This window comes from Bos taurus, chromosome 25 (genome assembly GCF_002263795.3).
Source record: "Bos taurus isolate L1 Dominette 01449 registration number 42190680 breed Hereford chromosome 25, ARS-UCD2.0, whole genome shotgun sequence".
In the NCBI taxonomy this organism is placed as follows: domain Eukaryota; kingdom Metazoa; phylum Chordata; class Mammalia; order Artiodactyla; family Bovidae; genus Bos; species Bos taurus.
Window position 1 is genome coordinate 27,614,344 of NC_037352.1, and position 26,238 is coordinate 27,640,581.

Below are 26,238 nucleotides of genomic sequence, written 5' to 3' on the forward strand. Positions count from 1 at the left end.
AAATGGTAAAATTTGAGCTTTAAGTTTTCGGAGAACTTGTATCTACCATCTTGACAGCTTCCAAATACTTAACAAATTTTCTCAAAAAGATTAGTGATGACATTAACAAATATACATTTTTATATTTTATAGTGAAATATGTCAGCCCTAAATAAACTAAGGTTTTCCAATCTCAGCACTGTAGACTTTTGGAGCTCTATAATCCTTTGCTGTGCACTGTAAAATGTTTCACGGTATCTCTAGCTTCTATCCAGTAGATGTCAGTAGCAGCCCCAAAGTTTGACAACCGAATCTCTAAACATTGCCAAATATTTCCTGGAGGATAAAATCATACCCAGCTAGGATCTACTGAGTTAGGTAACTCAGTAAATAGTTATTTTCCAAATGGCCAATGTGTGACATTACAAAGTCATACATGAGTTCAAGATCCATTGGGGGAATAAGACAGACAAATAGATTTTGGTGGCTCAGACCGTAAAGAATCTGCCTGCGATTAATCAGACCTGGGTTTGATCCCTGGGTTGAAATGATCCCCTGGAGAAGGGAATGGCCTTTGGTAGAGTATCAAAGAAAAATAGTCACAATTATGTGAGAAGACTTATTAAAGGATTCTTTTTTCCAACTAAGTATCTATATGAAGCCAGATTTTCTTTAGAAACATCAACCAAAACAACATATTTCAGAAGATTCAATGTAGAAACAGATATAAGGATCCAGCTGTCTTTTTTCTCATCTTATGGTATTAAAAATACATAATATAAAATTTACCATTTTAAGTGCAGAGGCATTCAGTAATTCACATTTCTGTGCAACCATCAGCTTCCTCCATCTCCAGAACTCTTTTCATATTCTCAAATTGATAGTCTGTACTCATTAAACAGTAACCAGCCATCTTCATCCCACTTCCTGCCCCTGGCTACAACTGTAATTTCTGTCAGTGTCTGTGTTTAACTACTCTGCTGCTGCTGCTGCTAAGTCACTTCAGTCGTGTCCGACTCTGTGCGACCCCATAGACAGCAGCCCACGAGGCTCCCCCGTCCCTGGGATTCTCCAGGCAAGAACACTGGAGTGGGTTGCCATTTCCTTCTCCAATGCATGACAGTGAAAAGTGAAAGTGAAGTCGCTCAGTCATATCCGACTCTTAGGGACCCCATGGACTGCAGCCCACCAGGCTCTTCCGTCCTCTAGGTATCACTTATAAGTGGAATCAAACAGTATTTGTCCTTTTGTGACTGAATTATCTCACTTTGAATAATGTCTTCAAGGCTAATCCATGTTGTAGTATGTTTCAGAATTTTCTCCCTTTTTAAGGTTGAATGATATTCCACAGTACACATATAAACACCACGTTTTGCTTATTCATTCATCTGTGAATGAATACTGGATTTCTTTCACTTCTTGGCTATTGTGAAAATACTGCAACAAACATGGAGATGCAAATATCTCTTTTGAGATCCTGCTGTCAATTCTTTTCGTTATGTATCCCAAAATGGAATTGCTGGATCATATTTTAAGGCTACATTTCAGTTCAGTTCAGTCGCTCAGTCGTGTCCGACTTTTTGTGACCCCGTGAACTGCAGCACGCCAGGCCTCCCTGTCCATCACCAACTCCCAGAGTTCACCCAAACCCATGTCCATTGAGTCGGTGATGCCATCCAACTATCTTATTCTCTGTTGTCCCCTTCTCCTCCTGCCCTCACTCTTTCCCAGCATCAGGGTCTTTTCAAATAAGTCAGCTCTTCGAATGAGGTGGCCAAAGTATTGGAGTTTCAGCTTCAGCATCAGTCCTTCCAATGAATATTCAGGACTGATTTCCTTTAGGATGGACTGTTGGATCTCCTTGCAGTCCAAGGGACTCTCAAGAGTCTTCTCCAACACCATAGTTCAAAAGCATCAATTCTTCAGTACTCAGCTTTCTTTATAGTCCAACTCTCACATCCATAAACGACCACTGGAAAAACCATAGCCTTGACTAGATGGACCTTTGTTGACAAAGTAACGTCTCTGCTTTTTAATATGCTGTCTAGGTTGGTCATAACTTTCCTTCCAAGGAGCAAGTGTCTTTTAATGTCATGGCTGCAATCACCATCTACAGTGATTTTGGATGTTTAAAAAAATCGCCAAACTGTTTTCCACAGCAACTGTATCATTTTATATTCCCATCAGTAACACATAGGAGTTCCGATTACTCCACATCATTGCCAACACCTGTACTGTTTTTTGAATAGTAGTCATGCTAGTGTCCGTGACTTGGTACCTCATTGCAGTTTAACTTGCATTTCCCTAATGATGAGTGACACATCTTTTCGTGTGCAGATTGGTTATTTGTATACCTCGCTTGAAGAAATGCCAGTTGAATTCCTTTGCCTATTTTTTTTAAATGTTCATTTTTATTTATTAATTTGGCTGTGTCAGATCTCAGTTGGGGCATGGTGAATCTTTAGCTGTAGCATGTGGGATCTAGTTCCCCAGACCACCGGTGGAACCCAGGCTCCCTGCAACGGGAGCATGGAATCTTAACCACTGGACCACCAGGGAAGTACCCCTTTGCTCATTTTAAAATCTGAATGGCAGTTTGTTGTTGACTTACAGGAATTTTTTATTCCTTCTGGACCTTAATCCCTTATCAGATAAATGATTTGCAAATATTTTGTGGATTGTTTTTTCACTCTATTATTACTGTTCTTTGATGGACGGAAGTGTTAAATACTGAAGTCCAATTTATCCATTTTTTTCTCTTTTGTTGCCTGTGCTTTCGATGCCATCTAAAGGAAATATTAATAACTGCCAAAAGAACATCATGAAGCTTCACTCCTATGTTTTCTTCTAAGAGTTTTATAATTTTACCTCTCACATTTAGGTTTTTTGATCCGTTTTGAATTAATTTATGTACGTGCTGTTAAGTCTAAGGTCCAATTTTATTCTTTTGCATGTGCCCATCCAGTTTTCCCAGCATTGTTGAAAAGTCTCTCCCTTCCCCGTTGAATGCCTGCATTAACAGATAAGCATTTGCAATCGATTTTGGCGAATTCCAATTTTATCTCCGTTAAAAGAATTCCATTCTTCTCATCAGTATACTTGTATTATATATTCAATCGTTATTACTATATCTTTAGTTTCGTCAATATAAAATTGGGGAAGGGGCGGAATTTCAGGACTGAGGAGAGCGACGACTTGTGTGGTCACCTAGGGGACCGCGCGGCGCCCCTCGCTGGAGCGTCTGATCGTCAAGGGCTCTCTGGGAGGGTCCTGGGTCCTCTCTGAAGGCGCAGTTCTGCGAGGCCGGGAGCGGGGGCCGGGGACCGGGTAGTCAGCGCGGCCCTGGTGAGAAGCCTACCGGGGGGAGCGGGTGGGAGTTCCCAGCCGGGTCTGTGGGAAGAGGTCGGGCCCCGGCACCGCCGGCGCATGCGTATCGCCGAGCCGGAGCCAGCGCGGCGCGGCCGCCATTGCTGGGAGGCTTTCGTCAGAGCCTGGCTGGCCCCGGCGGCTGGTCCAGCCCCAGGGGCCCCGTCACTGGGCGTCATTGGCTCAGGCATCAGGGCCCTCATCACCTTCTCCCGCCTCGGTCGGGACGGGCGGCGGCGGCTGCGGCGTCAGGGGGCGGAGCCGCCCGGGGCGCCCTTTGTCTGTGCAGGCGGGTGAGTGCGGCGCCAGCGGGCGGGTGGCTGGCGAGGGGGCAGGGCGGGCGGGGGTCACGGGGCGGGGAGCCCTCGACTCCGAGCCCCCCAGGCGGCGCCCTCCGGCTTCTCGGACCCCCTGTTCCCCTTTCATGGGAAGGCCTTCCCATTCCCAAGATTACAAACCTATTTTCCTCTAATATTTTCTGCAATTTATTTTTGTATAGGCGTGGGTGGGTATCATTTTTGGAAAATTTTTCCCATTTCAAGAGTATTAAAAGATTCACCTTTATTTTCGTCTAATACTTTTAAAGGATTAAAAAAAATTTTTTTTTTTACATTTTAACCTATTGGATATTAAATTTGTGATAACCTGTAAGATAGAAAAATGCCTTTTCCCCGGTCATCTTGCCGTCATCTCTTTCCCACTGAATTGAAATGACACTTATCTATTCTACAGACGTTTGTATACTCACATCTGTTTCTAGCCTGTTACACTGCTCTCACAGTTTCTGCACTGATACCATTTTCTTTTAATATAAAATGTTTTAATATGTGGCAGAGCAGATCCCCGTAATTGTGTCTTTTGATTTAATGAACTTTGTTTCTTTTACTTACTTTGAATTGTGGGAAATATTAAAGGTACAAAAATTACCATTTTCCAAGAGACAGAATTGATCATGGCACTTAGTAGGTGCTCTTATTAAATGGAGAATATTGAAAGTCACTCTGTTGCTGAAAACTTTTGTATACTTCCCTGATGCCATCAGGATAATGTTTTAGTTTCTTAGCAGTGACCTCAAAGCCCTTTTCTTCCAAGGGGCAAGCATATTTTAAATTCATGGCCGCAGTCACCATCTGCAGTGATTTTGCTTGCTCCTTGGAAGAAAAACTATGACAAACCTATATAGCATATTAAAGAGCAGAGACATTACTTTGCCAACAAAGGTCGGTGTAGTCAAAGCTGTAGTTTTCCAGTAGTCATGTATGAACGTGAGAGGTGGACTGTAAAGAAAGCTGAGCACTGAAGATTTGATGCTTTTGAACTGTGATGTTGAAGACTCTTGAGAGTCCCTTGGACTGCAAGGAGATCAAACTAGTCAATCCTAAAGGAAATCAACCCTGAATATTCATTGGAAGGACTGATGCTGAAGCTGAAGCTCCAATATTTTGGCCACTCGGAAGGAGATCAGCCCTGGGATTTCTTTGGAGGGAATGATGCTGAAGCTGAAGCTCCAGTACTTTGGCCACCTCATGCGAAGAGTTGACTCATTGGAAAAGACTGTGATGCTGGGAGGGATTGGGGGCAGGAGGAGAAGGGGACGACGACAGGATGGCATCACTGACTCGATGGACAGGAGTCTGAGTGAACTCCGGGAGTTGGTGATGGACAGGGAGGCCTGGTGTGCTGCGATTCATGGGGTCTCGAAGAGTCGGACACGACTGAGTGACTGAACTGAACTGAACTGATGCAAAGAGCCAACTCATTGGAAAATACCCTGATACTGGGAAAGATTGAAGGCAGGAGGAGAAGAAGACTATAGAGGACAGAATGGTTAGATGGCATCCCCAATTTGATGGACTTGAGTTTGAGCAAACTCCGAGAATTCGTGAAGGACAGGGAAACCTGGCATGCTACAGTCCATGGGGTTGCAGAGTTGGTCATGACTGAGCGACTGAACAACAACAAAGCCCTTTATGACCTTAATATTGCATACTGCTTTGCCTTCCGTCCTTGCACTTTATGTTGTAGGCATACCAAACTGCCAGGACAGGACTCAAAACCCTCTGGGGAAAATGCATTAATTAAATTATATCAGAATTATATCAGAAAAGCCCATGTGCCAAGTATTTTGAAAAATATTTGCTATATTTGAAAAGAGCAAAGGGCTTAAAATTAGAGACATAAAATACTTGCAACATGTGTTAGAGAAAGTACCGAAATATGTAAAGAGACTTGTTGAAAAAAAAAAAGTGTGGGACTTCTCTGGTGATCCAGTGGCTGAGTCTGCTCTCCCAATGCAGGGGGCCCTAGTTCAACCCCTGATCAGGGAATTAGATCCCACATGCCACAACTAAGACCCAGCACAGACAAATAAATAATAATAATAAAGGTGAAAATCTTAACTTAAAAAAAAAAGTGGACAAAGGATATGCACAGGCAATTTATAGACGAATTACAGCAAATTACAGGAAACCAATAAACAAAAAAAGTGCTTAACCTCATAAGTAATTATAGAATGCAAATGAAGACAAAGATACTTTTCACCATTTAGAGTGGGAAAATATATCAATATTGGTGCTAACAAAGTGTCAAGGCAAATGCAGAGGGGCAGGGCCCTGGTTGTACAATTTAGGAAGTGTTTTGAGTGGCAGTATGACTACACCTAGTAAAATGTTAAGTGAGTTCACTCTGTGGCTCAGAAATTCTATTCTAAGATCTGTCCTGCTGAAATACTTGCACAGGTGCACAGGGATGTGTGTACAAAGATGTTCATTACAATATTGTTTGTGGTTTGAGAAAGGGATACCACTTAAATGCTAACTATGAGTGTGGTTAAACGTATTGTGGTAGAGCTGTACAGTGTAATATTGTGCTATTATAAAAGTAGAGTAAGGTAGTTTGTTATGAAGTTAATAAAAGGAAAGATCTCTAAGATCAGCATTTCCAAAAGTGTGTTTTATGGAACCCTATTCCCATCAGAAGAGAAGGCAATGTACTCTTGCCTGGAAAATGCAGTACTCTTGGAAAATCCAGTACTCCACTCCAGTACTCTTGCCTGGAAAATCCCATGGACGGAGGAGCCTGGTAGGCTGCAGTCCATGAGGTCACTAAGAGTCGGACATGACTGAGTGACTTCACTTTCACTTTTCACTTTCATGGATTGGAGAAGGAAATGGCAACCCACTCCAGTATTCTTGCCTGGAGAATCCCAGGGACAGGGGAGCCTGGTGGGCTGCCGTCTATGGGGTCGCACAGAGTCGGACTGAAGCGACTGAGCAGCAGCAGCAGCAGCATTCCCATCAGATGCCATAAAAAGTACTCTCAAACTAGCTATGTTTGTGTATAATGTATAATATACTTGAAATATTCCTCATTCCCCTGGGTTCATAGGAGGAGAAACCTGTCTTCCTAACATGGTTAGTGCAGTTTTTGTTGTTGTGAATATATGGTTTTCAGGTGATTGGGTTTGAAACCCCAAGACATTCTTGTAAATTCAACCTGGCTCTTCAGACCATGGGACCTTTTTAGAGTTTTTGCTTGATAAAATAAGGACCTGATCTTAAAGTGCTTTTAAATTATTTTTGAAAGATCTTCCTATTAGTGAAAACTGGTTGTAAAATGTTAGATTCCTGGCATGTCTTGGCTTGAATGGCTTCTTTCTCTAACAGGGCCGTTCCATTGGAACCATAGTTTCCTTTCTTTCTTCCTATTACTTCTCAGAAATGGTTTTATTCTTTGTTTCTATCAGTAGTTTTTGAGAAGAGTTTTTCAGGTCAACTTTTGTGAACAGAGAACAAATGTATTCTCATGATTATTAACAGATCAATACATTTCATTCTGTTATTGGTACTGGTGAAATGCCTGTTTTTTTCTTCTTTCTGGGGAGAAAACCACTCTATTTGAAAGTCTTTCTGTGGGAAAGGACCACATGTTTTCTGTTCCAAGAAGAGGGTGGGAGAGGACTAAGGCTAAATTTGTTGTAGTTGCTGCCTCTGTATCTCTCTGCTCTTTGAGAAATTCTAAAACTGCTTTTTTGATTGTTTTAATGAATTCCACCTCCTGTGGTGCTCTGTCTTTATCAATGAACAGTGTGTATGTCTCTTTTCAGACTCCATAGGTCTCTAGGGGACCAACACTGCTGGAGTCCTTCTGCTGACTCTGATGCATCTCATTACAGGTGCTCAGCCTGAAATTGTATCTCTCAAGATCTCTGCCGGGAGGCAGATTCAAATATCACAGTGACGTATGTACATGTAGGATTGATGCCTTTAGTGAAAAAAAACAAGAGCAGTGTAATAGCCAACTTCAGCAACCTCCACATCTCAACTGTACATGAACAAGGCAAGATCCTGAGAGTGGCTGCCCTGGGAAGCAGAAATCACTGTCATGGATATCCACTGGCTCCTGACCCTCTCATGAGATCAGGCACCTTTAATACCTGCGACTGGCTGCTGCCTTTAAGGCACTGGAAAATCAGCCTTCGGGGACTGACAGGGCTGCTGAAGCTGTTAGAACTGGTATGTCTCCTGACTGTCGTGCCCGAAGAGAATAAGGCTTTGGTGACATTACAACTGAAGGACTGCCAAGAGGTGTAGTCATCCTTGTGGAGGACTGAATCCAGGTACTCAAAAAGGAAGGTGAACATTCTGAGAAATGAAAAGCGTGAAATCTCCTTTCTGTATTGGAAGGGTCATCTTTTTAATAACTTTTAATGTTTATTTTTATTTATTTATTTATTTTTGGCTGTGCTGGGTCTTCCTTTGCTGTGCGCAGGCTTTCTCTAGTTGCAGCGAGCAGGGGCTACTCTCTAGTTGTGGTGTGTGGGCTTCTCATTGTGGTGGCTTCTGTTGTTGCAGAGCAGAGGCTCTACAGTGCACAGGCTTCAGTAGTTGCAGCATGTGGGCTCAGTAGTTGCAGTTCATGGGCCCTAGAGCACAGGCTCAGTAATTGTGGTGCATAGGCTTAGCTGCCCCACAGCATGTGGGATCTTCCTGGATCGAGGATTGAACCTGTGTCTCTTGCATTAACAGGGGGATTCTTTACAAATAAGCCAGTAGGGAAGGTGTAGAAGGATCATCTTTTTTTTTTTTTTTTAATCATTTTAAAAAATTAATTTATTTTTTAATTGAAGAATAATTGCTTTACAGAATTTTGTTGTTTTCTGTCAGACATCAACATGAATCAGCCATAGATGTACGTATGTCCCTTCCCTCTTGGACCTCCCTCCCATCTCCCTCCCCATCCCACCCCTCTAGGTGATACAGAGCCAATGTTTGAGTTCCCTGAGACTTACAGCAAGTTCCCACTGCCTATCTATTTTACATATGGTAATGTAAGTTTCCATGGTACTCTCTCCATACATCTCACCCTCTCCTTCCCTCTCCCCATGTCCATAAGTCTATTCTCTATGTCTGTTTCTCCACTGCTGCCTTGCAAATAAATTCATCAGTACCATCTTTCTAGATTCCATATATATGTGTTAGTATATGATATTTATCTTTCTGTTTCTGACTTACTTCACTCTGTATAATAGGCTCTAGGTTCATCCACCTCATTAGAACTGACTCAAATGCATTTCTTTTTATGGCTGAGTAATATGCCATTTGTATATGCACCACATATACTTCTTTATCCATTCATCTGTCAATGGACATGTTCTAGCTATTGTAAACAGTGCTGCAATGAACATTGGGGTACATGTTCATTGTACATGTACATGTCTTTTTCAATATTTGTTTCCTCATGGAATATGCCTAGGAGTGGAATAGAAGGATCATCTTAAAGAGAGTAGAGGAGATGCCTGGACTTTGAGTTTAGGGGTGAGTTTATGCTCTTAAAGAGTAAGAATAACTCCTCAACATAAATTCTCTGGATCACATCATCTCAGTGGTTCTCATCTGCCATTTGGAATCATTTGGAGACTTCAGAATTTAAAAATGCTGTTGCCCAGGTTCACCTGAGATTGTTAAATCCAAATCTCAGGGAAGAGGGGCTGAGCACTGGCATCTTTTTAAAATCCCCCCCAAATGAGTAGCTAGTGCTAAAAACCAATGAGCACCCCGAGCTTCCCATATGTTGCAACAAGTGGAGTTGTACCACAGAGGAGAGACAGCCATACTTTAAATTCCTCAGTGTAATAGAGGAACAAGAGTGTCAGAGTTACGTCACCCAGACTTTAGACTTATGTCTTAGAGGGCTTCTGTCTAAACCATCTGCCATCCTGATAGAAGACAAAAGGCGCAAAATTTAGGTGAAGCTTTAATATCATTCCTTGACAAGATTCTTCTCTTCTTTTCTCAGGAATGCCCTCTCAGGATGCTGTACTTTCTCAAGAAGGAAACACAGAGAAGGAAATGAATGTTGGATCACAGACAGTCATGTCTCAGGTAAGTTCAGTTTTGTTTGTTTTTTTAATAACTTTATTTTTTGTTTTTTTTTTTGGGTGTGTTAGGTCTTTGTTCCTGTGGAGGTTCTTCTCCAGTTGTGGCAAGTGGGACCTACTCTCTAGTTGCGGTGTGCAGGCTGCTCATTGCGATGGCTTCTCTTGTCACAGAGCATGGGCTCTAGGGAACATGGGCTCCGTAGTTGCAGCTCCCAGGCTCTAGAGCACAGGCTCAATAGTTGCGGTGCACAGACTTAGTTGCTCCAAGGCATGTGGGATCTTCCCAGATCAGGAATCAAACCCATGTCTTCAGCATTGGCAGGCTGGTTCTTTACCACGGAGCCACCAGAGAAGCCCCAGGTAAGTTGTTTTCCTCTCCTCTGAAATGACATGGTGGTTCGCAGAATGTAGGTACTTTTATTTTTCAATTCTCAGAAGAACTAAGCTCCCCAAGTCCAGAGCCCTTGAGATTCTTGGGACAGATGTGACATATCTGTATGTGGTGTTTCCCACTCACCTTCCATACCTCTTTATAGCTCTTCTCTCCTTCAGCATTTTTATCAGCTTGTAGATTCATGTCTGTCCTGAATGTTGTAAAGGCAACACAAGAAGCCGTAGACTATCTTTTAATAGTCCATGTGTGCGTGCTCAGTTGTGTCTGACTCTTTGTGACCCCATGGACTGTAGCCCACCACGCTCCTCTGTCCATGGAATTTTCCAGGCAAGAATACTGGAGTGGGTTGCCATTTCCTACTCCAGGGGATCTTCCCAACCCAGAGAGCAAACCCACATCTCCTGCATTTTTTGTATTGGCAGGCGGATTCTTTAAATCACCCTTCCCTTAAACAGCTCACTAGAATTTAAACACTTGCCATTCAGTCTTCAAACAATGGATGATGCCCATGTCACTGACCCCTTGGAGGTAATGGAATTATTAATATACCTGAGGACCTCTGCTGCCACAAATTAATGTGGCAAATTAACGCCACAAATTAAGCCAGCCACAACATCAGTCCTTCCAGTGAATATTCAGGACTGATTTCTTTTAGGATTGACTGATTTGATCTCCTTGCTGTCCAAGGGACTCTCAGGAAAGTCTTCTCAAGCACCACAGTTAGAAGACATCAATTCTTCAGCATTTGACATCCTTTATGGTCCAACTCTCACATCTGTACATGACTATTGGAAAAACCATAGCTTTGACTCTGTGCAGCTTAGTCAGTGAAGTGATGTCTTTGCTTTTTAGTATGGTGTCTAGATTTGTCATCGCTTTTCTTCTAAAGAACAAGTGTTGTTTAATAGCATACTCTATAATTTACCCAGTCATCATTTATTGTCTACTTTCCCCTGCTGAAGTTTCATAAAGGAAGAGAATTTTAGTCTCTCGTTCACTAGTATATCTCAAGCCCTATAGGTGACCCATAGGAAGCACTGAATAAATATTTGTTGAACAGATAGGAATTTTGCATATGATAAACCATATCTCAACCCAGTGGTGGAAAGATGGTTTATTCAATAATCAATGATATTTCTGTGGAGCCATGTGGAAAAAGGTAAAGTTGAATCCATACCTCATACTTTACATCAGAACAGTCTTCAAACTGATCAAATATTTAAATATGAAAAACTAAGCCACAAAAGTTACACAAGAAAATAATTTGGGAATTCCTTTATAACTTACAACTGAGAATCCAGAATCTGTAAAAGAAAAGACTAATGAGAAAGAGAGAGGGACAGGAGAGAGAGAGAGAGAGAGAGAGAGAGCTGAGCAAAGGGCAGAAGACAGAAAGGAGAAGATTATTTTTGGAATCATAAAGGACCTCCAGGAGAGTTAGTGGGGCCCTAAAGGACCTTTCACAGGACTTAAAGGATAATAAGGAAAATCTTGTCATGAGCTGAAGAAAAGGGACACTTGAAGAAGGAATTTTGGTCAACATTGTCACCTTCAGTAACAAGAAAAATAGGAACTATACTTAATGGACTCAATGATATATTTAAGGAGATTTTCAGGTAGAAGACTAAAAGTGCCAGGTGTCAGCTTCTGGGTGGTTAAAGTAAAATGTGAGAGGAAAAGATAAACTAGATAAAGAACTGTTACATATAAAGGAAGCAGACAAGAAAAAATGCTCAACCTCGCTAATCATCAGGGAAATGCAAATCAAAACCACAGTGTGCTGTCTCCTCACACCTGTCAGAATGGCTGTCATCAGAAAGAACAGAAATAACAAATTTTGGCGAGGATGTAGAGGAAAGAGAACCTTCATACACTGTTAGTGGCGATGTAAATTGGTGCAGCCACTATGGTAAACAGTATGGAGGTTTCTCAAAAAACTAAGAATAGAACTGTCACATGACCCAGCAGTTCTACTCTTGGGTATATACCCCCCAAAAAACTAAAACACAAATTCAGAAAGATACATGAACCCCAGTGTTCAAAGAGGCATTATTTACAATTGCCAAGACATGGAAGCAACCTCGGTGTCCGTGAAGAGATGAATGGATAAGGATGTGGTGTATGTATACAATGAAATTACTCCTAAGTCATAAAAAAGAATGAAATTTTGCTATTTGCAGCAACATGGATGAACTTGGAGGGCATTATGCTAAGTGACATAAGTCAGAGAAAGACAAATACTGTATGATATCACTTTTATGTGAAATCTGAAAAATACAACAAATTAGTGAATAAAACAGAAAAGAAGCTGACTTGCATATATAGAGACCAAACTAGTGAGAACCACTGGGGAGAGAGAATGGGGAAGGGGCAATGCAAGAAGTAGGAGATTAAGAGGTACAAACTATTATGTATAAAATAAGCTACAAGAATCTACAACACAGGGAATATAGCCAATATTTTATAATAACTATAAATGGAGTATAACCTTTAAAATTCATGAATCACTATGTTGAACACCTGTAACTTAAATAATATTGTACATCAACAGTATTTCAATTTTTTTAAAACATCAAAAATATGTATATAAAGGAGCCAGAAATTACTGAGTTTGAAAATAAAACTGTTTCTCATTCATACCTCTCAACACGTGCCCAGCTCAGCTACATTATAGAATTGCTGTGAATTGCTGTTTACTTGAATGGGAGTGTGTGTGGCAGTTATTTCTATGAGTTTCCCACCACTTTGAGTTTGTGAAGGATAAAGGGTGGGGCCAAATACCTATTTCTTCAGCTCACAGAAAGAAAAATAGAAAGCTTTCAGGGAACCATACCTGAGGAACTATGTTCCAAGAGCCTCATCTGCCTGTGGACCTGGTGTAGATGATAAGATCCCAGACTTCAAATTGATACATCACACGTAGGGGTCTTGAGGAAGATGAGTAAAATTTGCATAAGGAAGGAATGTGAATATTAACCTTCAGAGGGTAAACAGTAGCAGGTTGTATTTTCTGAAAATGGCACAATTTCTCCCATTCCATAGGTTCCTCTTATACTGATTTAACTACTCTTATCAGGAGAGGTGTGATTGTGTTCCTTCCCCTTGGATCTGGCTTGTGACTGTGGTGGAACTGAAGCCACGTGACTCTTGAGGCTGGATGAAGAAAGGTGGTTCTCTTGGGAATTTTGCATTTGGCATCCAGCTACCATGCCATGAGGAAGCCCAGGTAGCCTGTGGACAGGCTTGTATGGAGAGGACCAAAGGCACCTGACTGAGCTCCCAACTTTCAGCCAGCACCAACTTGCCAGCCACATGAATGAGCCTCTTAAAAAGTGAATCTTACAGCCCAAAGTTGGGCCTCCTAGCTGAAACAAAATGGAACAAAGATGAGCTACTCCTGCTGAATCCTGCCCATGTTACAGATTCTGAGAATAAAATAAATGATTGTTACTGGTTTTGAGCTACTAAATATGGAGGTGATTTGTTATACAGCAATAGATAATGACACAATTGATACCACCCCTACAGAAGTCAGCTTGACAATATGTATCAAAATTGCAGATTCATATACTCTTTTGCCAGACATCTTTTGCCAGGCATACATACATATGCCATACATACATATTCTAGAGTTAGACTAATATACATAGCAAAATAGTATACTTTCAAGATAATTCATTGCAGCATGATTTATAGTAACAAGAGAGTAGAAAATAGCTAAAATGTCTGTTAGTAGACTAGTTACATAAGTTGTGGGATAGTCACACAATACCACACAAGCTGTAAAAAAAAAAGGAGGAAGAAATTATGAACTGGTGTGGAGGGATTTCCAGTATAAAGTGTTCAGTGAAAAAAATCAGAAGCAAAAGATTACCTATAATATGCTACTTTGTACAAGAAAGAAGAGGAAACAAAAATATATAAATGTATCAAATGCTTGTTTGAGGGAAAAGAGAAATTGAAAGGATAAACTTGCATCTAATGAGGTTGGTTACTTGTAGGACTTAGGTGGAAAATGGGTGACAAAGAGGGAATGGAGGTGTACAGTATGCAAGGAGGGCTTAAAATTGAAAATAAACAGAAATAAGTGAGCCAAACTGTATTTCAAATTACTGATATAACCACACTGAAAAGGAGTTAACTTTTGAAACGAAATCATTTCTTGTACTCTGTGTCCTCAGACTAAAAGCAAAATAATTCTCAATACTGAACTCTCATTTGTAGGCTTGTTCTGTGCAGAGACATGTTCCCTGGTAGCTCCGCTGGTGAAGAATCCGCCAGCAATGCAGGAGATGCCAGTTCAGTTCTTGGGTCAGGAAAATCCCCTGGAGAAAGGATAGGCTTCCACTCCAATATTCTTGGGCTTCCCTGGTGGCTCAGACTGTGAAGAATCTGCCTGCAATGCTGGAGACCTGGATTCAGTCTCTGGGTTGGAAAGATCCCCTGGAGGAGGGCAAGGCAAACCACTCCAGTATTCTTGCCTGGAGAATCCCCATGAACAGAGTAGCCTGCTGGGCTACAGTCCTTGGGGTTGCAAAGAGTTGACACGACTGAGCAACTAAGCACAGCACATGTGTTAGCAATACCAAAACCACTTTCTTTAAAATCTAGGATTGAGCAAATAAGTAAACACATTGTCCATAATTTTGTTGTTATTGTTTACTCACTCAGTTCAGTTCAATTGTATCTGACTCTTTGCGACCCCATGGACTGCAGCACGCCAGACTTCCCTGTCCATCACCAACTGTCAGAGCTTGCTCAAATTCATGTCCATCAAGTCAGTGATGCCATCCAACTGTCTCATCCTCTGTCATCCCTTCTCCTCCCACCTTCAATCCCTCCCAGCATCAGGGTCTTTTCCAATGAGTCAGTTCTTCGCATCAGGTGGCCAAAGTATTGGAGTTTCAGCTTCAACATCAGTCCTTCCAATGAATATTCAGGACTGATTTTCTTTAGGATTGACTGGTTGGATCTCCTTGCAGTCCAAGGGACTCTCAAGAGTCTTCTCCAACACCACAGTTCAAAAGCATCAGTTCTTCAGCGCTCAGCTTTCTTTATGGTCCAGCTCTCACATCCATACATGACTATTGGAAAAACCATAGCTTTGACTAGATGGGGCCTTCCCTGATAGCTCAGTTGGTAAAGAATCTGCCTGCAATGCAGGAAACCCCAGTTCAACTCCTGCGTTGGGAAGATCTGCTGAAGGGAATGGCCACTAACTCCAGTATTCTTGTCTGGAGAATTCCATGGACTGTATAGTTCATGGGGTTGCAAAGAGTCGGACATGACTGAGTGACTTTCGCTTTTCACTTTGACTAGATGGACCTTTGTCAGCAAAGTAATGTGTCTTGTCATAGCTTTTCTTCCAAGGAGCAAGCATCTTTTAATTTCATGGCTGCAGTCACCATCTGCAGTGATTTTGGAGCCCAAGAAAATAAAGTCTCTCACTGTCTCCATTATTTCCCCATCTATTTGCCATCAAATGATGAGACTGGATGCCATGATCTTAGTTTTTTAAATGTTAAGTTTTAAGCCAGCTTTTTCACTCTCCTCTTTCAAGAGGCTCTTTAGTTCTGTTCGCTTTCTGCCATTATGGTGGTGTCATCTGCATATCTGAGATTATTGATATTTTCCCAGCAGTCTTGATTCCAGCTTGTGGTTCGTCCAGCCTGGCATTTCACATGATGTGCTCTGCATATAAGTTGAATAAACAGGGTGACCATACACAGCCTTGACATACTCCTTTCCCAATTTGGAACCAGTCCATTGTTCCATGTCCAGTTCTCACTGTTGCTTCTTGACTTGCATACAGATTTCTCAGGGGGCAAGTAAGGTGGTCTGGTATTCCCATCTCTTGAAGAATTTTCCACAGTTTATTGTGATCCACAGAGTCAAAGGCTTTTGCATAGTCAATGAAGCAAAAGTAGATGTTTTTTTCTGGAATTCTCTTGAAGGGAATTATAAGATAAGAGAGATATGGGTCAGAGAAGGGAATTACAGATATGAGAAGAGAGGATAGAATGAACCTTGCTATGTTGGATTAGATTTAGAGGTATCAGTATGGACCCATGTTTGTTTTTTTTCTAACCAGTTGATCTCTTGACCCATGGGTTTTAATACATATCACTAAACACAGGGTTGTATATAGAGTTGTGTGTGTTTACAGGGTTGGATATGGAGTTGTGTGATGATGAATTCCAGATGTTTTTCTGGAATTCTCTTGCTTTTTCTACGATCCAGTGGATGTTGGCAATTTGATGTTTAGTCGCTCAGTTGTATCCAACTCTTTTATGACCCCATGGACTTCAGCCCACCAGGCTTCACTGTCCATAGGATTTCCCAGGCAAGAATAATGGAGTGAAATGCTTTGCCCTCCTCCAGGGGATCTTCCCTACCCAGGGATCGAACCCACATCTCCTGCATTACAGGCAGATTCTTTACTGCTGAGCTACCTGGGTAAGACAAGCCAGGAGTCTCATGGTCAGAGAAGGGAATTACAGATATGAGAAGAGAGGATAGAATGAACCCTGCTATGTTGGATTAGATTTAGAGATATCAGTATAGACCCATGGTGTTTTGTTTTTTCTTAACCAGTCACTCTCTTGACCTATGGGTTTTAATAAATATCAGTAAATACTGGGTTGGATATGGAGTAGAGTTGTGTGTGTATACGTACATCATCGTATATATTCCCCTCTCTCCTAGATACGACCCCTGAGAGGGCCTAGACGAAATGGTACTCCAGTAGCACTGGATGCAGCTAGTGCCCAGATCTTGGGGTCTAAGTGCCATTTTTCATTAAAGGGAACAAGGCATAGCACTTAAGGATTTGACCAACAGAGCAGAACACGACAGACTGCCTCCCTGTATCAGCTGGGGAAGCAGAGCAGCTCAGTATTTTACCACTAGAAGGAATCAGGGATCCTTTGTCTACTGCACCACCTTTGACTCTTCCCTTAAGGGCCCCTGTAAAGGAAAAACAAAAAGGTTTCTGGCTGAGCAGGGATATACTTGATGTTTCAGGAATCACTGACATTCCAGGACGTGGCTGTGGACTTCACCAGAGAAGAGTGGGACCAGCTGTACCCTGCTCAGAAGAACCTCTACCGAGATGTGATGCTGGAAAACTATAGGAATCTGGTTGCACTGGGTAAGGAGGGCATCTCTGTAAGTCATGTCTGATTCTTTGGGACCCCATGGACTTTGGCATGCCAGGCTCCCCTGTCCTTTACTATCTCCCAGAGTTTTCTCAAATTCATGTCCATTGAGTCGTTGATGCTGTCTAACCATCTCATCCTCTGTCGCCCCCTTCTCCCTTTCTTTTCAGTCTTTCCCAACATCAGGGTCTTTTCCAGTGAATCAGCTCTTCTCATCAGGTTCCTATAGTATTGGAGCTTCAGCTTCAGCAGTAGCAGTCCTTCCAGTGAATATTCTGGGTTGATTTCCTTTAGGATTGACTGGTTTGATCTCCTTGCAGTCCAAGAGATTCTCAAGAGTCTTCTTCAGCACCACAGTTAGAAAGCATGAGGCCAGGATGGAAGAAAGGCAATCATTTGTGGAGACAAGAGACCTCTGTTTCCTGCTTTGTCCTCTGGTGAAATGTGTTGACTTTGAGATGGGTAGCTTTATTTTGCTGCCTCAGAAGCCTCCCCTTTCCAAATCCAAAGACCCTAAAGATAAAAAAAGTTTGGAAATGAGTTCTGAGATGTTCGTTCCCTGTGTAAAATTCTAAGATACACATTTTCCTCTTGAACAGGGCATCAACTGTATAAGCCAGAGGTGATCACTCAGTTGGAGCAGGAGGAGCAGTGGATGATGGGAAGAGTCAGCCCACCAGACACTCATCCAGGTGAGAAGAGAGCATCTGAGTATTTGTGACTCAGTGAAGGAAAATAGTCACTTTTGAAATACTTAATGGAGTGTGCTCTGAACATCTCCCTCTGGGATTTAAAGGATATCAAGGCATTTTTAATGGGTTTGGTCCTTGGGTTGGGATGATCCCCTGGAGAAGGAAATGGAAACCCACTCCAGTATTCTTGCCTGGGAAGTCTCATGGACAGAGGACCCTGGCGGGAGTCCATGGGGTCCAAAAGAGTTGGACATGACTTAGCAACTAAACAGCAGCCACAGCAGAGGCCTTTTAAAAACTTCAGTTCATATTTGACATTTTTCCAAAGTAGAAATGACTATTTTTTTCCTGATTAAACAGATTTATATATATATATATATACTTACTATTTTAAAAATTTGCACAACACAAAAATTATTTTGAAAGTTTTAGTTTGTTCATAAATACCTTGATATTGCAAATCTCCACAAAGCACTTTCTATTTTTTTGTTTATACATCATTTCAGGATTCTTTAAATCTTTTTCTTTTCCATACCAAAACCCTCTTAACATTTTTACCTATTTTTCATTATTTTTTTTATTTTTATTATCAAACATGTTAAAGTTGTCTAAAATCCATAGCCTTGGTTCTCAGTCTCTTGTTCACCTTTGTGATAGGATCCCTGTCATACTTATGTTACTAAAATTGTTTTCTTGGAGATTACCACTAACTTCCTTCCAGTCAAGTCCAGTGGCTAAAACAAACCACCATTATCATGTTCTATGATCATGTTGCATTTGACTATGTTGACTTCACTCTTGAAAATTGTCTCGCACCTTGGCTTTCACACCATTCTTGCCTCTTGTAGCCTCTCTCCTGTCTCCCAACCTGTCCTTTTTTTTAATTAATTTATTTTTAATAAATTAGCAAGGGTAAAGCAAGGGTAATTGCTTTAATAAAGCAAGGGTAATTTAATACAACATTGTGTTTCTGCCATTCATCAACATGAATCTGTCGTAGCTATCCTACCTGCTCTTTTAAATACCTTCTCTTGCTCTTTATTCTTCTAAAGGCATGTCTTTCTTATGGACTTGGTGTTCATTCTTCAGTACTGTGCTTTTAAGTAGCTTCTCTATGTCATTTTTCCATTTCTACATTTCTAGCCTCAGTATTTCATGTACATTCTTTTCCCAGAGTTTAGATTATATTTTTGTTTATGAATGTCATACTGTCATTTTAATCAAGTATTTCAAATCCTGGACCTATTGATTCTCTACTCCTTTAAACCATGCTACTAAATGAGACTTCTTGACCAAAAAAAAAAAACCAAAACCCCAAAATCTTAGCTCCTTTTTGTGGGCATACTGCCTGGTTATATTAGGAAACAGTGGACTGATGGCTACGTGCCAGATACTGAGTCATTAAGCCAGGTTAATGTACCCCATCTTGATTCTTTGCTCAGACACCTTGTTTCATCATTTGGGCTTGGTTTTCTGTCATTCAAACTTGAGCTTTGTGAAGCTGACTCTGACTCAGTTGTCTTTCTTGCTTATAGTGCTCTTGGTTATCTTAGGTAGGAAAACTTACTCCTTTTTCAGCCTCATTGGACCTAAAATTTTAGCCTGACAGGTGGTGCACCCCAGTGCTCTAAACCCTGTTTAGAGGCTGATAATTAAAACACTTTGTCAAGAACCCCTGAGCACTTTTCCTGACAATGATGAGTAACATTATTTTCACAAACCTTCCTATCCTGGAACCTGGAGAATAGGAAACTAAAGAAGGAAAATGAAAAACTCCCTTTTCAGGCAAATTGCCAGTGTAGGTGCCCACACAGAAACCTGAGCTGTTTTTTCCCGCAGGTACATATGCTGCCATGTGAAGGAGCCATACTGTCTCCCATTATGTCCCTGCCCAAAGACTCCCAACTCGAGAAAATAATTACTACACTCAAGAAAATTTCCAGGTAATTCCCTGGCAGTTCAGTGGTTAGGACTCAGTGCTTTCACTGACAGGGCCCAGGTTCAGTCCCTGGTTTGGAATTTAAGATCCTGCAAGGTGTGCAGCATGGCCAGAATAGAAAAGAAATTTCTAGACTTCATTATCAACTGTACCTGTGTGGTCAAGGCTTTTGGTCCACAGATGAGGTTGAATAAGTGGTTTCTTTGTATCCTCCTTGTCAGGGCAGGCAGCCTAGCAGTGCCCTCCAAGGAGACTGCTTACATTTTTGCATTTTCCTGTGAGACACAATCAATTGTTTCTCTTATAAGGATGTGGTAAAATGTTTCTGTTGATGGAGGAACTGAGATAGAATGATCTGGCTTGTGCAGCCTCATTCTGATTTGCCCTCTGGGGTATTGCTTGTCTCATTGTCTTCTACATTAGCTGATGTCTATTTAATATCTAGAAATTCTCTTCCTAGCTAAGGTGAGACATGTAAAATGTCTGATGGATCTAGCAATGAAAAGGTTAGGGATGATATTAATGAGAGAAGTGACAGGGGAGTAATTAGTAAAACAGTCAGTTTATACATTGCTGAGTAAACAGGAGATTAAAAAAAAAAAAGTAGAGCTAGTAGTTGGACTTGCCTAACAGTCCAGTGGTTAAGATTCCACACTTCCACTCCAGAGGGTGTGGGTTTGATCCCTGGTCAGGGAACTAAGGTCCCACATGCTGCTGGTACAGCCAAAAACTAAAAAACAGTATAGCCAGTACATATACGGTACTTCTTACAAGAAGCTCAAATGAGAAGGTGAAGCAAAAAAAGAGGGTGACTGCTAGACTAGAAAGAAAGTGAAAGTGAAAGTGGCTCAGTTGTATCCAACTCTTTGCGACCCCATGGACTATACAGTCCATGAAATTCGCCAAGCCTGAATACTGGAGTGGGTAGCCATTCCCTTCTCCAGGCGATCTTCCCACCCCAGGGATTGAACCCAGGTCTCCCACATTGCAGGCAGATTATTTACCAGATGAACCAGGTAGCTAGACTAGAAGGCAGTGTCAAAACAGGATCATTCTAAGCAGGAGTGATTCCAGCTTGTTTAAAGTGCTGAATGGAAGGGGTCAGGGAGAGTGTAAGTAGAAAATAGAAAAGATGGGGCAAGGTTCTAAAAAAATGGGAGTAGGATTAAAGACAAGGAAATTAGAGTAACCTCCACTTGCTGCTTGGGCTACAGTTTGTGGGGTTGAAAGGAGTTGGACACAACTCAGCAACTAATACAATACTTGCCACAGCTAAAAAAGCCCACATGCAGCAATGAAGACCCAGCACAGCCAAAAATTTAGTATTAGTTTTATCATTTTAAACAAAAGTTTAAAATAGGAAGAAATACTTTTGAAATAAACAGATAGTGGGCACTGCAATAGAATAATCCACAGGTAAGATTGAGAAGGTTCTGGACTTGGCCCTGTGTTCTCTAAGCAGTCTTTTCTGTCTCCCACCTCTGAGCACAGACTTTGTTCTGATATTTCTTATTCTCCTTTCCATTTTCTCCCAATTATGTATATTCCTGATGGATCTCTTCTTTTTATGATTACCACTCATATTTTAAAATTTCTCCCTGCTCACTGCTTCTTGTCATCCTCTTATAGTCTTTCCCCTTGTTACATGGCTTTATTTCAAAATTTTCAGTGCCACATTTTCATTGTCTGCACGGCTGTCAGTTTCATTTGGTGATATACTGTGCAACAATTTCTTTTTCAAACAGAAAATACTGAAGTGTTTATATGTTCTGAATTTCTTTTAGATGGGGAGAATAGACCAGAAATTAAAAAATCAAACCATAATATGTCTGATGAAAATCAAACCCATGACATGATAATGGAGAGACTAACAGGAGACAGTTTCTGGTACTCCATCTTAGGTGGACTCTGGGAGTTTGATTACCAGTTAGAATTCAACCAAGAAAACCAGCAGAGATACTTAGGACAAGTATCTTTTACCCACAAAAAGATCACACAGGAGAGAGGCCTTGAATGTAGTAGATTTGGGGAAAACTATAATCTGAACTCAAACCTTCTTATGCAACAGAGAATTCCTTCAATGAAAATACCCCTTAATTCTGACACACAAGGAAATAGCATCAAACGTAATTCAGATCTGATTTACTATCAGGGAAACTATGTAAGAGAGAATCCTTATGAATATAATGAGTGTGGAAAAATCTTCAATCAACATCTTCTTCTTACCAGTCATATTCATACTGAAGGGAAACACAGTGAATGCAGGAAGGCCTTCAGCCAGAACTCATCTCTTACTCAACCTCAGATGGTCCTCACAGGAGAGAAACCCTATAAGTGTGATGAATGTGGGAAAAGATTCAGCCAGAGAATACACCTTATTCAACATCAGAGAATTCACACGGGAGAAAAACCTTTTATATGCAATGAATGTGGGAAAGCCTTCCGTCAACATTCATCCTTTACTCAGCATCTGAGAATTCATACTGGAGAGAAGCCCTATAAATGTAATCAGTGTGGTAAAGCCTTTAGCCGGATCACATCCCTTACTGAACATCATAGACTTCACACTGGAGAAAAACCTTATGAATGTAGTTTTTGTGGGAAAGCCTTCAGCCAGAGGACACATCTTAATCAGCATGAGAGAACTCACACAGGAGAGAAACCTTATAAATGTAATGAATGTGAAAAAGCCTTCAGCCAGAGTGCACACCTTAATCAACATAGGAAAATCCACACTCGGGAGAAATTGTGTGAGTATAATAAATGTGAGAAAACCTTAAGCCACAGTCCTTCCCTTACTCCACAGCACATAACTCAGAATTTTTAGCTTTGTCCTGATGGGGGTAATGGGGGTGGTAAGGAAATCATATGAATATATAAATACAGGAAAATTTGGGCTAGACCTTTTCATCCTGTTCAATATCAGATTATTCATAATGGGGAGAAAGCTTATAAAAAACTTTTAATGCATAGAAACCAAATAAATTTAGACCTTAAATTTAGCATATTCCCAGGAGAAGTTATACGTAGTGAAAATAATTTATTTTATAAACAAGATTATATTAGGAGTCATATTCTAAACTTTTTTTAATGACCAGAAATCCTGTAGGCAATGACCTATCGTTATTCCCTTTGATTTTTATAGCATACAGTTTTTAAATTATATAAACATTAATTAATTGAGGCTATTGTGTAGTATAACCAGTCACATTAACTTGAAATAAACAGAAAAGAGCAATATTTTTCAAACTTAAGTCATTTGTGTATATCCTTTACCAATTTTATCATACTTAATGTTTATTTAATATTTTTCTTTAATAGGACTCAGGGTTTTTAGCCTTGTCCTAGGAAATATTATTTATGGAGATTGTGAGTTTTGTATGCTAATTATATTCTAATTTCCATCAAAATAAATATATAATTTTGAAGTTGAAAATATTCATTGGTATACCATCTATGTCTCCTGTACCATCATTTGAGAAGCCATGTGGTAGGATATGGCAATAATAATATTGTTTTTTAGGAATCCTTGCATTATTTTCATCAAACAGGTCCTGGGATCTCTAAGATGAGTCTTGGAGGAGACTAAGGGTCATATTGGTGACCTTTGAAAAGTGATTCAGAGAAATCTACTTTTTTATCCTGTTACTGTAGTTTTAAATTTCCCTATGGCAAATGTATATTTTTGAATCAAAATTGTTATTTCTGTTACATTTGCAGGTTCAGATAGAGAGGAGGTTTTATTTTATACTGACAGGGACTTTGTAAGAATCCCTTCACCTGTCTGCATCACTGTGGAAGTCAGAAGTAGGGGCTGTACCAGAGGGTAAGCAGTGGTGCCACGCTGAGGCAAAGAACCAGGAAAGAGCCTTATTGGTTTATATAAACAACTAAGGAAGCATAGGGCCTTCCCAGGTGGCTCAGTGGAAAAGAATCCACCTGCCAATACAAGAGCTGTGGGTTTGATCCCTGGGTTGGGAAGATCCTCTGGAGAAGGAAACCCACTCCAGTATTCTTGCCTGGAGAATTCCATGGAGAGAGGAGCCTGGTGGGCTACATTTCATAGGGTTGCAAAGAGTCAGAGATGATTGAGCACACATGCAAGTAAGTGTTACTAGTTTGTTTAATAATTCACTTTATTTATTGAAGTATATTTATGTACCACCTTTTTCCAAAAGGAATTTAAGGTGGTTAAATTTTATGATCACTGCCTTGTTTGACAGAAATCGCAGTTTGATGTTACAAAGCATTGTAAATATAAACCGTCATAAACCATGAATAGCTACATCTAGTGAGCTGCTTTTTTCTGGGCTTTCTGTTTTTCTCTTGGTCTTCTCAGTCTTGGCTGAAGAAGCCATGAGACCAAGTTGGAACCCAGTCCCCTTGCTTTCTTTTTTTTTCCTTCCCCAGTCCCCTTGCTTTCTCACCTTTCTTCTAACATATCTCCTAGCTAAAGACTTCCCCATTTCTTTATTCCTGTGAAGGACTAGATATCATAGGCCTTAAGTCAAAGCTGGAATGATGTAAATTAAAAAAAAAAATTAAAACTCTAAAAAACAAGAAAGTAATGAAATGATTTCATTTCATTGTGGAAGTTAAACTTTTCAAGTACATTTTTGTCCCACACACCAGTGGATGAAATAGTTAATAAAACCCGGAGATACTGGAGTGAGGGAGGATTTCCAGTAATATCATGTTTAAATACCTTTGTAATGGAGATCAATTTTCAAGACAGATAAGTTCTGAAAATGTCTCTTCACCAAAGGGAGTAACATGTAAGATTTATTTGCCCTAAAGAGGCAGAGTATAGAGCTCTCAGGTTTCAGGAAGAGAGAGTGAGGCAAGATGAAGTCTCAGACAGCAGAGGTATAGGTTAAAAGAAGTAATGATTGATTATAGTTGGTGAAGCCTTTGATCAAAGTATGCAATCAAGAAAAAAAAAACCTGAATAATCCACAAAGAGTGCTAAAGGCTTCAACAGAAGGCAGTGTACCTCACACAGGGAAAGGAGAGCAGTACAGGATTTTCAGAAGAAGATAAGCACAATTTGGACAATTTCAGAAAAGAGGAGTCAGAACTGAAGGAGAGCAGTCAGCCATGGATTTTCACCAATTCTTCATAAAATTAGAATCTATTGCCTATGCTTAGGGTCATAAATGATTATGCTTATATTAACCATACAGTAAACGATGTCATTCTGGTGTGAATTCATTCTCATGTCCTTTGTTATCTTCAACATGTTCTAATTTAAGTGAATCCTAAAAGTATTTATTACATGGAAATTCTAGGGAGTCATAGGAGTGGTTTACTCACTCAGAAATGTAACGTTATGACTTATTTCTGTCTAGGAGGGCAAGATATTACCCTTTTACATATGTTAATTCATTTGGTCCCTCCAACCAAGTGATGTTGCCTTTCTTTTATGAAAAAAGATACTGAAGCTTAGACATGATAATAAGCGATAATTATTCAGAGTTTCTCAGACTGGAATGTCACTAGAACATGGATCATCTTACTCCTAATCCAGTGGACAAAAACAGTGCCTGGAACAGTGTTTTATAGCACTCTGAAAACATTTGATAAATGTATTAAACTTAATAAAATGAATTGCTGCTCAATACCAAAATTTGTATGACTCTCTTTCTCAGAATCTCAGAGTAAAAAGGATTATTGTGTTGATAGATTCTCTTATGTCCAAAGGGCTTAAGGGCTGGGAGAAAAATACTCATTTGGATTTTGATTAATTTTCAATTTATTAATTTAAGAAACCAAATGACATTCCTTAAGTAGCTGACATTCCTCTAATTTATTCATAGATGTGCAAATAATAAATACTTAAGAATTTCTAAAATGAGATATCCTTACTCTTGTAAACACTGATCAGATTTAAATACATCTAAACATTTAATTAAAGTCTCAGACCTAAAATTTCAAATGTTATTAAGTGCCTTAAACACATTAAGAAACAGGTAAGAGGTACCCAGAATATCAAAAATGATTATACCAAAACTAGTTATAAAAATGTCGGACTTCTGCTGGGAGCCAGCGAGAGACATTCCACTCGTGACAAAGGTCATGAGGAAGGAGGCTTGGCATACGCAAAGGCGGGATCGAGCCTCAGGAGTCCCCCCGGATATTCTCGAGCATCTACCCCACAAAAACCAGAGTCTGCCTACTTTATTGCTTTGTGCTCTCACCTCTGACTTCACTGGGGGCTGTCCCCCACCACCATCTTGCTCTCTCTGTCAATGAGTTAACTTACAGCTCCAATTAATAAAGTTCCTGGGCAATTAGGAGTGTTTAAATTCAAACCCCTCAGATGGCGCTCTAAC

The 26,238-nt window shown here is 40.5% G+C and overlaps 2 protein-coding genes across 4 annotated transcripts in view; one reads left to right on the forward strand and one right to left on the reverse strand.

Annotated features, from left to right (window-relative positions):
• Positions 1-2,607, reverse strand: part of SEPTIN14 (septin 14) — a 36,516-nt gene extending 33,909 nt beyond the window's left edge. Inside the window, exon 1 of the mRNA XM_005224911.5 lies at positions 769-2,607. Coding sequence (XP_005224968.1) covers positions 769-816 — 48 coding nt within the window. The 5' untranslated portion in view covers positions 817-2,607. The remainder of the gene's footprint in view (positions 1-768) is intronic.
• Positions 2,608-3,245: 638 nt separating this feature from the next.
• On the forward strand, positions 3,246-25,532 carry ZNF713 (zinc finger protein 713). Of its 3 annotated transcripts, NM_001110444.2 has the most exons (6): positions 3,466-3,638; positions 7,520-7,963; positions 9,643-9,728; positions 17,142-17,268; positions 17,875-17,967; positions 21,691-23,160. In NM_001110444.2, the coding sequence occupies exons 3-6, from the start codon at positions 9,720-9,722 to the stop codon at positions 22,731-22,733; spliced, it is 1,272 nt and encodes a 423-aa protein (NP_001103914.1). In that variant the 5' UTR covers positions 3,466-3,638; positions 7,520-7,963; positions 9,643-9,719; the 3' UTR covers positions 22,734-23,160. The 3 variants fall into 3 exon arrangements, with proteins under 3 accessions (XP_059737117.1, NP_001103914.1, XP_024840397.1); XM_059881134.1 differs by lacking the exons at positions 3,466-3,638; positions 7,520-7,963 and adding an exon at positions 3,246-3,324 and having other exon boundaries at positions 21,691-25,532; XM_024984629.2 differs by lacking the exon at positions 7,520-7,963 and having other exon boundaries at positions 3,557-3,638; positions 21,691-25,532.
• Positions 25,533-26,238: the final 706 nt, after the last annotated feature.

Bases quoted from the DNA above. Each gene is read 5' to 3' on its own strand.
- ZNF713 (XM_059881134.1), top strand. From the start codon at position 9,645: ATGCCCTCTCAGGATGCTGTACTTTCTCAAGAAGGAAACACAGAGAAG. The intron at 9,729-17,141 runs GTAAGTTCAGTT...TTGATGTTTCAG, and splicing joins CACAGACAGTCATGTCTCAG to GAATCACTGACATTCCAGGA. The intron at 17,968-21,690 runs GTGAGAAGAGAG...AATTTCTTTTAG, and splicing joins CCCACCAGACACTCATCCAG to ATGGGGAGAATAGACCAGAA.